Consider the following 11,825-nt stretch of genomic DNA (forward strand, 5'->3'; position numbering starts at 1 on the left):
ATTATGAGCAAATAATTTTTTGTCATATTAATTGCATCGTAATACAAAACTTTCATATAAGCAAATAATACCTCTTTATATATAGCTGTTGCATAGTACTATTATGAGCAAATAATTTTTTGTTATATCAACTGCATCGTAATACAAAATTTTTATATAAGTAAATAATACCTCTTTATATATCAGCTCCATAGTACTATTATAAGCAAATAATTTTTTTGTCATATCAGTTGCATCGCGATACAAAACTTTTATATAAGCATATAATACCTTTTTTTTTTTTTTATATATATAGCTGCTGCATGGTAGAGGGACCTTTTTCATATATACACTACATGTATGTATGTGTGTATATATATATATATATATATTAATAACTAAGCATTTAAAAATTAAAATCTGAGATCTCAAAAGGAATACTACTACTTGACCTCCATTTACACTGAAAAAATAACAAAAAAAAAAAAAAACCTACTACTTTGGAGCAAAACCGAAACAAATCAGAAATCTGAGTCTCAAGATCTGTACAATAGTCTCTCTTGCACGGACTAATCTCGTCAATCTCCGAGGTAACCTTCTTCCTCTTCATCATTTAATCCCTTCTGCTTTTTATCGGATTTGGAGATATCAAATTTTTGTCCATTTTCTTTTTTTTTTTCCTTTTTTAATTTATTTCACCACTTGTTGCCTGGTAAGTGTTTGCTTTTACCTTTTTTTTATTTGGCAATTATATTAGTGGTAGTGTTTTTCCCAGAAATTTTTAGTAATTCTATTCAGGTATTGCGCAATTGTTCTGGGGTGAATTTTCTTTTATAATGTGCTGTAATTTGTCGTTATTTAGTTCATTAATTGCTTCGAGAGTTATGAGTTGAATAATTAGGACTGCGATTTGCGTTTTGATGTAGGTTTATTGCCCTGAGGTTATTGATTCGTTGATAAGAATTTTGGGTGTGTTCTGATTGTTTAGATTTGTTTGAAGAGAAAGTGATAGTGATATGGCATTGTTTTCGGGATTCCTTTTGGGTTTATTGTTGTTTGTTCTGTAGAGCTTTTTGGACGAAAATTGATATTCCGGTTGTTTGTTCCAAGTGATACTATCGGAAACCTCAGGGGAGGTTGCTGAAATGATCCCTTTTATCTTTTCGACATTGTAAAGCTTCAAAGCAGATTGGGAATTATCAGCTCAAAAGCAACCAATGGACTACCGTGCTTTAACTTTGACTTCAGTAGCCATCTCCTCCCTCGAGTGGATCTGCCTTTTCATTCTTCTTTCCTCCCTCTCCTCTCCAAATTTCACCACTGCCCGTGCGATTGATGAGAAAGCCTCCTCGTCTTCTTTGCCCTTTTATTTTTCCTTCTCCTTCTCTTGAATCTCCACCACCCACTTGCTGTTTAGTGAAGAAGTGTCTTCAAAGAGAATTGATTTTGGTTTAAAGATTGATTTGTTATAGCTGTCTTTCTGTGCAATTTCTCATCAATTGTATGTGGATAAATTTTTTTTTTTAAAAAATTGTTTTCACCCTTAAAGTCTCTGAAAATCATGGTGAAAGCCTCTGTTCATGGATGTCTATGTGTCAATATGGGTTGACTAGGTAGAGTTGGCTGCTCTTTTGAGTCCCGGAGTCGTTTCAGCCCAAATTTTCCTAGTCTGAATGAGTTTCCACTGGATCTACTGTCTCCGGGATATGACAGACCGTTTGTGGAATGGAGGCTGAAGTTCCAGTGACGACTAGGTCGGGTTGCCTCGGACTCGGCTGAGTGTTTGAACCATGATTTGAATAGAATTGCGAGTGAAATAGCATTCTTTTTTAGTTTAATGTTCATATATCTGGGGTTCTTTTTTGTTTGAATAGGTTTTCTGATCCCAATATTGGAGACAAACCAGTCAAACCCTATGCGAGACTAACCTGTTGCTACTATTAATTTGTATAACTAGCATCAATTGCATGGTGGAAATAGAGGTCGAAAATATCATAACTTTGGATGAATATTGAGATCAATAAATTGCAGTGAATATTCTTTTTTTTCCTTGGGTCATTTTTATTTGGTAGCACACTTAGCATTGCTATATGCTTGAACTATTAAAGTTTTTTTTTTTAATTTCCTAAAGGGTGAATACACCAATTGAACAAAATAGAAATCAGGAACTTTTCAAACCATTTTCATTTCCCCTGTAAATGGTCTAATGAATCAGCAAAAGCTCCAGTTTGGCAGTTTTGCTGTGAAAATTTGCTTTTGATTAAAAAGCATAAATCTCTTCATACTCTTTAAGGTTGGATTCATTTTGCTTCCTTCTTCTTAGCTTGATTTGGCAATGCATGCCTTGGTTAATTAGTCATATTCTGATCCTCTAAAGTATTTCAACTTTGCCAGTATATTCACATTCAAATAGGTATATGGTGCTTCCAAGTACATCTTAAATGAATAGTTATCCTTGAGGGCAATTTGACAGTGATTTATAAATGACGTAAATTAGTTGTTAGATTTATATTAAAATATATCAGATGCAAATTTACTTGCCATTGATATTGCAAGAGGTATATTCATATATGCTGTGCTGTTTAACATGAGCACATCAATTCATGCAGTTTTAAGATGGAATTGGTGATTTAACTTTGCAAAAATTGAGATGAGATTGCATATTAAGGATGTCGTAGAACTCTGGAAATTTAGAGTTTGTTGGGTGAATTAATCCAACTGAAGTTAAGTGAGTAATATGAAGATCCCACATAGTTTCCTAGGCATGTGGAGCAGGACTCAGCTAAATGGGTTTGACCCTTATAAAATCTCAGGTTAAAGATCCTCAAAAACTATGAGGTCTATACTTCTTGATCCACTACGTTATCAGACTGGGTATTTCCTTCTGAAAAATTTGTACACAAAATGCTGTGGTTTCTCCTCATTGAGTTTTTGGCTGCAGAAACAAAGACTAAGCGTTTAATTATAATGGATCAAGCATTAGTAATGGGCATAATCACCTCCCAGTCTAACAATATGGCATAATTATTTGAGGACAGGCCTAGGCTAAGCTTATTCTGATGTTTTTCTCCATTCTAGCCATCTTGAGCCAGCTGCTAGTTTGCTTCTCACGTGAATCTTATATGGCAAAGCGGCTTGTTTCTGGTACTCAAAGCTTTGTTAGTTATCTGCAATGCAAAACTCAAGTTACATTAAACAAAAGAAAGTCTATAGTTGGCTCCAGAAAAGTTGGAGAAAGTTATGAGGAGCTTTGCTTGCTGAATCATTACATTCTCCATATTACTGGCTACATTTCTCCCTTGCATGCCAGAAACTTAATTGTCTTTCTTGGGGGGCTGGGGGGGAGGGGCTGGAGCTTTCAGCGCCTTGGATGAGCTATCATTGTAGGATGAAGCAAATATTTTATTACATTTGAAGTTTTTCTGGAACATTGGTAATGTGATTTGATTCTTACAAAATCAAATTATATATGTGAAGCAACTGTTGCATGTGACAGACTTCGAAGTTGACTGCATGATTTCCCAGGCCTTAAAGTAGTTTTGTTTTTCCTACTCTTCCAAACAATTGATGGTAACCTTTTAACTTTCCAGTCATACAAAATTCAATGTATTGATTTTTTTTTCTTCTGCTATTTTGTGGGTCTTGTTTGAGCAGGAAATCTGGTTTTGCTGATAGATCCAATGGGAAAATCCAAAATGTCTAGTTAAACCTGAAAAGGTTTTTTTTTTTGCATCAATAAGCACACAAGAAGAGAACCCATTTGATTTTTTCGTACTTTAGTTGCTAAGCTTGAAGTCAAGTATTCAGATTTTGGTCATGACCTTATTGAAATGCATGTTATTCTGTGATTGGGAGGAAAAAGCTTCTTGGAGGCTCCAGTATATTAAAATATCTCTTAATTGGACTCTAAGCACAAAGGATGAAAAACAGTAATATTGACTGGTTATGAAACTATTATCTTTGTAGTCTCTTGAGTTGTAATCGTAGAGAAGATGTTAAACCTATAAGGAATTAACTTATTTTGATCCTTGTGTATGCTTGTTTCTATATCCAAGAATAGTTTTTAATAGAATAATATTATTTTTAACCTAAAAAAGAAAAGGAGGATTTGAAATTCTTAGTTGTGATTAATCCAAGCTGTGGATTTCAAAACTGAATTTGAAATCATTTTCTCAAATTTTAAAGCTTGTCCAAACAATGTAATTCAAATGCAGAGGATTTCAATTACTTGGGTTTGAAATCCAATCATTTCAAATTCTTCTCCAAATCAAATCTATTGATCCAAACGCAGCCTAAAGGTTTTTGGACAAAAATAGATCAAGAAAGCTTCTTTATCTTTGGTTGACTGCTAGAAAATTTTTGGCATATTCTGACAAAAGTAGATCAAGAAAGCTTCTTTATCTTTGGTTGACTGATAGAAAATTTTTGGCATATTCTGATTTTTTGACATGACTCGAACAGAAGTGATACAGCATTATTTTCTGCTTTATTGTTCATTGATTTGTAGATGCTTTTAGCCGAAAAATAAAAAGAGTAGCTCTTTTCTTTCTTGTAGAAACAAAAACTCTGAACTGTGAATGCTGCTGCCCCTGGCTAGAAAATGAGTTTCTGATTTGTATTGCAGTGATTTCATAAATAGCTCTTGTCTTGTTTTGGATAACTAATATGCAATCCAAAATTGACTTGAATAATGGCAGATTTCTGTGCTGAATGCAATGGCAACACGGTATTGGATAGTTTCGCTCCCAATCCAAAACAATTCATCACCTTCTTCCCTTTGGAGTCGCCTGCAAGAATCAATTTCCAAACATTCCTTTGATACCCCACTTTATCGGGTACTGATAGCTATTCAATTTATTCTCTGACAGATAAAAACACGTACACCTTGCATGAGATATGTAATTGCTAGTTTAATTTTGTGGATCTTGAAAATGACAATTAATTGATTGCACTTCAACACTTCTTTGCAGTTTAACATTCCTAATCTTCGGGTGGGAACACTGGACTCGCTGTTAGCACTCAGTGATGATCTTCTCAAGGTACATTCTTTATTTCTAATTAAAGTTTGTACTTTATGTGTCTACTGCCACTGCTACGAAAAACGGTCATAGAAGAGGATAGAAACGAGATGAAGCTGAGGTGTAATGTAATACTGGCAGAATAACAGCTTCATTGAAGGAGTATCCCACAAGATACGTAGGCAAATTGAGGAATTGGAGAAGGTTTCAGGTGTGGTCAGTAGCTCTCTCACAGTCGATGGGGTTCCTGTTGACTCGTATCTTACTAGGTACCTTGAGATTTCATTTTTAAGATTATTGAAAGTGATTCCTTATTAAAAGTTGCATTCACTTTTGTTTGATTCTATGTTAGATTTGTATGGGATGAAGCTAAATATCCAACAATGTCACCGTTGAGGGAGATTGTGGATGGAATACATACACAAATAGCCAAGATTGAGGATGACCTTAAGGTAGCGATCATTTTTATGTGTAATTATTAGGATATGGATGTCTTAAGCATTTCTATGTGCATATTTAAGGACTTAAGTTGTGTAGGAGTATTGTAAATAGTGGTTGATGTGCAAGTTGTCTCATTCTGATGTGTGTGTAAAAGAATTTTCTCTCTAATTAAGTATTATTTATTATTTATTATTTTTATTTTGTATAAAGGCAGGAGAAAGCTTAGTATGTTATGTTATTACTGTAAGCATTTAGGTTTTAAAACTGAAAATGCATCAATTTGCAGCATTTGTTTGTCAATCTTGTTTGCTTATTTGTTCTTTGTCTTGTTTCTTTCATTTAGCTTTCAATGAACCTTTTTTTTTTCTGTTGGGTTGCTTAGAGGGGAAATATACCTGTTAAGTCAGATATGTACCATGTATTTGGGTTATCGTCAATCTATTGCTTTTACCTTTTTCGCTTATTTATTTGTGAGTTGTGGTACTTTAAGTTGAGAAAATATGTTTCAGTGTCAAAAGGTGAAATAAGATTTTTCCTCGCTTCTTGGTTAAAACCTGGTGCTCTCCAATTCATAGAGGTTACTACTGAAATCCTCATAGACAGGCTCTTTGCTTCTGTTTCTCCACTTTTTCTTGCTTGTTGAGGATCTAAAGTGTAGTAGTTTTATTTAACTACATCAACATCTGTTCATCTTTTTGGTTCATCAACCTTTTTTAGCCTCCAGCCTTTGAGGTTGGAGATCATTGTATCATGTTGATTAAGTTGTGGATTGTATGTGATAGGTTCGTGTTGCTGAGTACAATAATGTACGTAGTCAACTCAATGCCATTAACAGAAAGCAGACAGGAAGGTATCACCTGAATTTATTGTTCAGTGGATCAAAGTAGTATATATATTAACTTGCTGGATGGTGGAAATAGGCATAGCTTTATCAAGTATTGAAGAAGTAGACAGATTGTACGAGCTTATTTCTTGCTAATTTTATAAATTAACCTAATACAGCTTAGCAGTTCGTGATCTATCCAATTTGGTGAAGCCAGAGGATATTGTCACATCTGAACACTTAACCACACTGCTTGCTATTGTTCCGAAATATTCCCAGAAGGATTGGCTGGCGAGTTATGAGACACTCTCAACCTATGTGGTGAGAACTTAGTTATATGTTTCTGTTTGACATTCGTTGCTTTCGGTGGTCCCGCTCTGTGTATGCATGAAGCTCTTGTTGAGATATTTCAATCAAGTTGAATTTTATAAGAAATGGGGCTTGTAACATGATACAATACTTCATTCCTTGTGTTTTTTGTCTCCGTTTTGTACATCATGTCTCTTTATTCTGCTGGCAGAGTGCATATTACAGACATAAAGAGTACTTTCTCATGTGGAACTTATTGTTTTAGGTCCCAAGATCCTCGAAGAAGCTGTATGAGGACAATGAGTATGCTCTTTACACTGTTATACTGTTCAGCCGTGATGCTGACAACTTCAGGACAAAAGCACGTGAAAGAGCTTTTCAAGTGAGTTAGTCAATCTTGTAGGCTATTATTTATTGGAAAATCTCTTGCTAAAAGCATTGAATGCTTTAAGATCGTTTCATGAAGGTTTTGCTATAAACATTGGTCAGATTCGAGATTTCGAGTACAATTCTGAAACACAAGAGAGTCGGAAGCAGGAACTACAAAAACTGATGCAAGACCAGGAAAGATTTAGAAGCTCTCTGCTACAATGGTGCTACACCAGTTATGGAGAGGTAACTTGCTCTGTGACAAGTTTTCGAAAAAATTTTTCATGCTTTTCTATTTACCATATTAATTGTCAAACTTTGCTATAGAAAAAAGAAAGTACTAAAATTGGCACTTAATTGACTTCTGTGATTTTTGCTTTAATTGATGTTTGTCAAAGTAATACTTAAATTTTAAGACTGGGTTTGCTGTTTCATCACGAGTTGGATGCACTTTCGAGGATATTAACTACTCACCTTACTATAATGATAACTGGTAAATGCTCCCATTTTTCTTTTGATTGACCATTTTATTCATGCATGTTACATAGCTGCAACAGTTTAACAAAGGCAAAGGAATGATATCAAGCATAGCAAAAGTCATAGCTTGCTGTCTAAAGGATCTTGTTTTAGTCCTTCACATTTGCAACAAATTATTGGTCCTTCAGTTACTTTAACTGGCTCATGGTTGTCCTGGATCAGGTTTCCTGTCATCATTTCAGCACAAAATCTTTCACTTTATTTTTTTTTGAAGGCACAAAATTTGTTTACTTATGTTATGTTAGGGTCGAAAATCTAATCACAATCCTTTCTTTCCAAACTCACATGTCATGCTATGGCCTCCCATTCAGTTGAAAATGACCAAACCCTGTTAACATTCCTTTCTTCTTCTACCACTTGATTAATGCATCTGGAATGTAGTTTGATGGTAACAAGAGGAGGGTAACCAGCTACTTTGGTAATAGACTGTCTGCAGTCTGTTGTGGGGTCCATAATGGACTTCTGTTAATTGTTTATCTATTTCGAGAAATACTTATGTATCATATCCTTACCTGGGGGGGAGGGATGGGTTGGGTGCTATGGGGGGAGGGAGTGTAAGCCAGAGGTCTCGGGTTCGAGTCCTCCAGCTTACACTATAAAAAAAAGTATCATATCCTTACCTTGTGTTGAAGATTCTGTCCCTTTGAGCACAACCAATAATTGAAATGACACCAATTTGCTTACATCTGTGAGTATAAATAAGAATCTGCACGTGTAATTCACACGTGCTTTGGTATATTGAGTCTACCAGCTTCATGAACTAGGGGATGATAACACAGAGTTGTTTGCTACCTAGCAAGTATTCAGTTAGACCTGCTTAATGTATAATTCATTGCTAAAATAAAGTGGAACTCTAGTAAACTGATCTGACAATATATGAAATGCAGATGACCACAGTACAAATGGTCCTCAGATTCAAAGATAATTATGAGTGTGATGGATGGTTTGATGAATTAATGTCCAAGAGCAGGCCATGTAGTTAAATTTGGCATAAAGTTGTAAATGTCATGTAGCTTGAAATGTACGTCTTTTTATGATTATATGTGTTTCCTAGAGTGATGTTGCAGTCTATTAGCAAATAATTTCTAGCATCAGCTGTTGTCACGTCTTTAAGAATAATTCTGCTGCTAAAATATTGAAATAAAATGGATAGAATCATGAGGATTATGGTAAATAACTTTTCTTTCCTCTTTCTGCCTTGTTCAACATTTAGTCATTTAGAGTTCCCCTCCCCCACCTCCCACTCCCCTTCCGCCTCCCTCTTTCTTTTAAGGTAGCAGCGCTTTACTGAAGCTTGAAATTTTTTGGTTGCCTATTTCCAACAGGTTTTTATCTCCTGGATGCACTTTTGTGCTGTACGTATCTTTGCTGAGAGCATTCTTAGATATGGCCTTCCACCATCTTTTTTGGTAATTAAACTGCTGAGTGCTCTTTGTTCTCCAAATTACATTTCTGGCTATTTCATTTAGAGTTGTTACTTGAGTATTGGCTTATAAATCATTGGAAAATTGATGTTTCAGTCTGCTGTATTGTCACCATCTGTGAAAAGTGAAAAGAAAGTGCGCTCCATCTTGGAAGGTTTGTGTGACAGTTCAAACAGGTATTAATCACATATCAAGCTTCTTTGTTTTTTAACATTGGCACATTCCAATTGCAATTGACTTGCAAAGATTCAGATTAACTGAATTTTGAGTAGAAATTTGGTTCTAAGGTCCTTATATGGCGTTATAGGGAGTAATTCTGGATCTAGTGTAAATTAGACATGGAATTCTTTCATATGTGGATTGGTGACTGTAACTTGAAATTGTATGTTCTTGGTTGGTAAAGGTTCAAAATTATTAGTATATTCACAACTTGCTTCAGGTCAGTTTATTGTGCAATCTCTTTTATGTGCCATATGTTCTGTAGGTGGTCTACCCCTTTTTCCTCCCCTAAAGCCAACTGAGTAAATGTTCTTTTAAGTTTATTCTTTTTGTTAAACTTTGGTGAAAAAACATGTAACAACATTTTGGGCCACTTAATATGGTTCCACAAATACATGAATTTGGTGTTCATCTTGAGCTGATCAAAATGTTGATTTTTCAATGGCTTTATCTATGCAACTACAGCACCTACTGGAAAACTGAGGATGAAGGACCGGTTAGTGGTTTTGGGGCTGATGCTGATGCACATCCTTATGTTTCCTTTACCATCAATCTGATTTAAATCAAGTCGCTCTTCATTGCAACCAACGTCCAATACCTTGTTTATTTACTTGGCTTTCAAGAATAAGGACAGTGGCTGTGTGTATATCAGAGTACTATATAAACTATGTTCTCTGGAAGTAAAGAATGTTGTTCGTATAGCCTCATGTTGATATCAATATTTGCGTCCTGAAGTAATTAAAATGTGTTAGATGATCTTCCTTGGTTGATATTTTGGGGGCTGCAATCTCTGTTTGAGAATCACTGTTGTAATATTGATTTTTGGGTTACCCTGTGGTGGACCTATAATATCTTAATCTGTATGTATTCCTTATGCTATTCTTTAATCTGTTTGGACTCGTATGGTTAAAGTAAGACAGTTTCAAATCGTATAAACATGGTGCTAACACATATGACAATGCTTGCTGCTAGAACTGCTAGAATTGATGATTGTCAGTAGAATGTAACGGTAGAAAGTACGAGCATAGATTGTTCTCTGGTTCCAATCTATGGCTTATTCCAATTCTGTAAAAGTGAAGGTTTCTTGACGGTTTATAACTATGCATATTATGTATTTCAATACTATAATTGGTTTATAGAGGCAAAGCCAGAATATTATTATTTGACATTAATAGGAGCTGATAACAAATTAATATGCATGAATTTCTTGAATCTAATTTTCTACATCCATTTCATCATCTAACGGATAGGTGGAGATCATTTGGCATGTGCCAAATTTGCCGGTAAGTTTGCAATTGGTATGGCAAATTGTTCTCTCTGTTCCCTTTTGTCCAAACGATAGTGCTTTATAATAAAGAATCAATATCAGTTATGTAGGAGTGGTCAACCAACCAAAATAATCCATTGAGGCTATCCCAAGCTACTGAAGGAAGGACATCTTCCATTTGCATAAGCTAGTATGGTCCATGGCTTCAGGCAAATGATCTTAGGAGACGAGCAAAACCTAGGGTATTGAGATTATATTTGAATGCACTGCTATTTAATCCTATAACACCACTCATTTCATCGAAATGAAGATAATCACAAAGAATTGAAATATGTTTATGTTGATATCTCTTATAGAAGCAAGACAGAGACAGAAGCCACTCGGACCAGGAACTACTCGAGGGTTCAGATAGTTTCCTATTTTCGTCTGCATTTAGTTAGCATATCGTATCAAATACTCCGCCTACCAATTGTATGGCCTCCGACGGTTTCTTGTTCTACACCTTCTCCTTTCAGCATACTAAATAAAGTAGATTAAAGGTGCATGGTGCATGGTGCGTGGTGCATGATGGCTCATACAGATTTGACTTAACTGCTACGAAAGTGAAGGACAGATTAGGCACCTATAATGAATTATACTCTTTATATCATTAATTTATCGTCCTTTTTTCATTACATCACCACTCACTATAGATTACACTATATAGAGTATAATAGCATGAATCCATAATCAAATACACATTCATTTTAATAATTCATAGTACATGCCCTATAAATAAATAAATTTATTTTTTAAAAAATAATTTCATTAATTTTGGAAAATAATTTATTAACTTTTGGTGAAATTTTTTACTTTTCAATTTTTTATTTTTGGAAAAAAAATATTATTAAGCCGTGAAAAAAATACATATTTTTTGGCTCTCAAAATTAACACACTGTTATTTTTAAAAAAATAAGTAATTACTAAACAAATACCCACACTTAAAATGTAAAACTATCATAATCATCATAACTCAATTAATTATGCTCTATTTAATTAATTTAACTCCATTACATAACTTAAACCAACTGAAGTAGAAATAAAATTACATAATAAATACTAATTTCCATTACCATTGCCTCTGAACTGCTCCCAAATATGTTCGACCAGGTCCGATCGAAGTTGATGATGCACTTCACGATCACGTAGTTTCGCGTTCCTTTTAAGGTAATGTTGAAAATTTTGAGTGGAACCTTGAGTCACAGGAATCGTAGGATTCTCATCATGGATTTTGGAAATTTGATGGATGATTGGAATTGGGTAAATTTTGGGGATATGCATTATTTTGCATATTTATAGGAATTCTAGAAAGTGAAAATTTTAGGTAATTTTGAAATTTTGATGTTTTGATTTTGTGAAGAGGAAGAATTCTCCATATTTGGAGCATTAAATATATTTTT

General features: G+C 34.6%; 1 protein-coding gene across 1 annotated transcript; it reads left to right on the forward strand.

Annotated features, from left to right (window-relative positions):
• Nucleotides 1–416: 416 nt before the first annotated feature.
• LOC113688312 (V-type proton ATPase subunit C) lies at nucleotides 417–10,006 on the forward strand. Its single transcript, XM_027206110.2, has 12 exons — nucleotides 417–569; nucleotides 4,677–4,814; nucleotides 4,950–5,018; nucleotides 5,139–5,266; nucleotides 5,350–5,449; nucleotides 6,221–6,288; nucleotides 6,441–6,582; nucleotides 6,836–6,952; nucleotides 7,060–7,185; nucleotides 8,802–8,885; nucleotides 8,997–9,076; nucleotides 9,585–10,006. The coding sequence occupies exons 2-12, from the start codon at nucleotides 4,695–4,697 to the stop codon at nucleotides 9,679–9,681; spliced, it is 1,131 nt and encodes a 376-aa protein (XP_027061911.2). The 5' UTR covers nucleotides 417–569; nucleotides 4,677–4,694; the 3' UTR covers nucleotides 9,682–10,006.
• Nucleotides 10,007–11,825: the final 1,819 nt, after the last annotated feature.

Source organism: Coffea arabica, chromosome 5e (assembly GCF_036785885.1).
Source record: "Coffea arabica cultivar ET-39 chromosome 5e, Coffea Arabica ET-39 HiFi, whole genome shotgun sequence".
Classification (NCBI taxonomy): domain Eukaryota; kingdom Viridiplantae; phylum Streptophyta; class Magnoliopsida; order Gentianales; family Rubiaceae; genus Coffea; species Coffea arabica.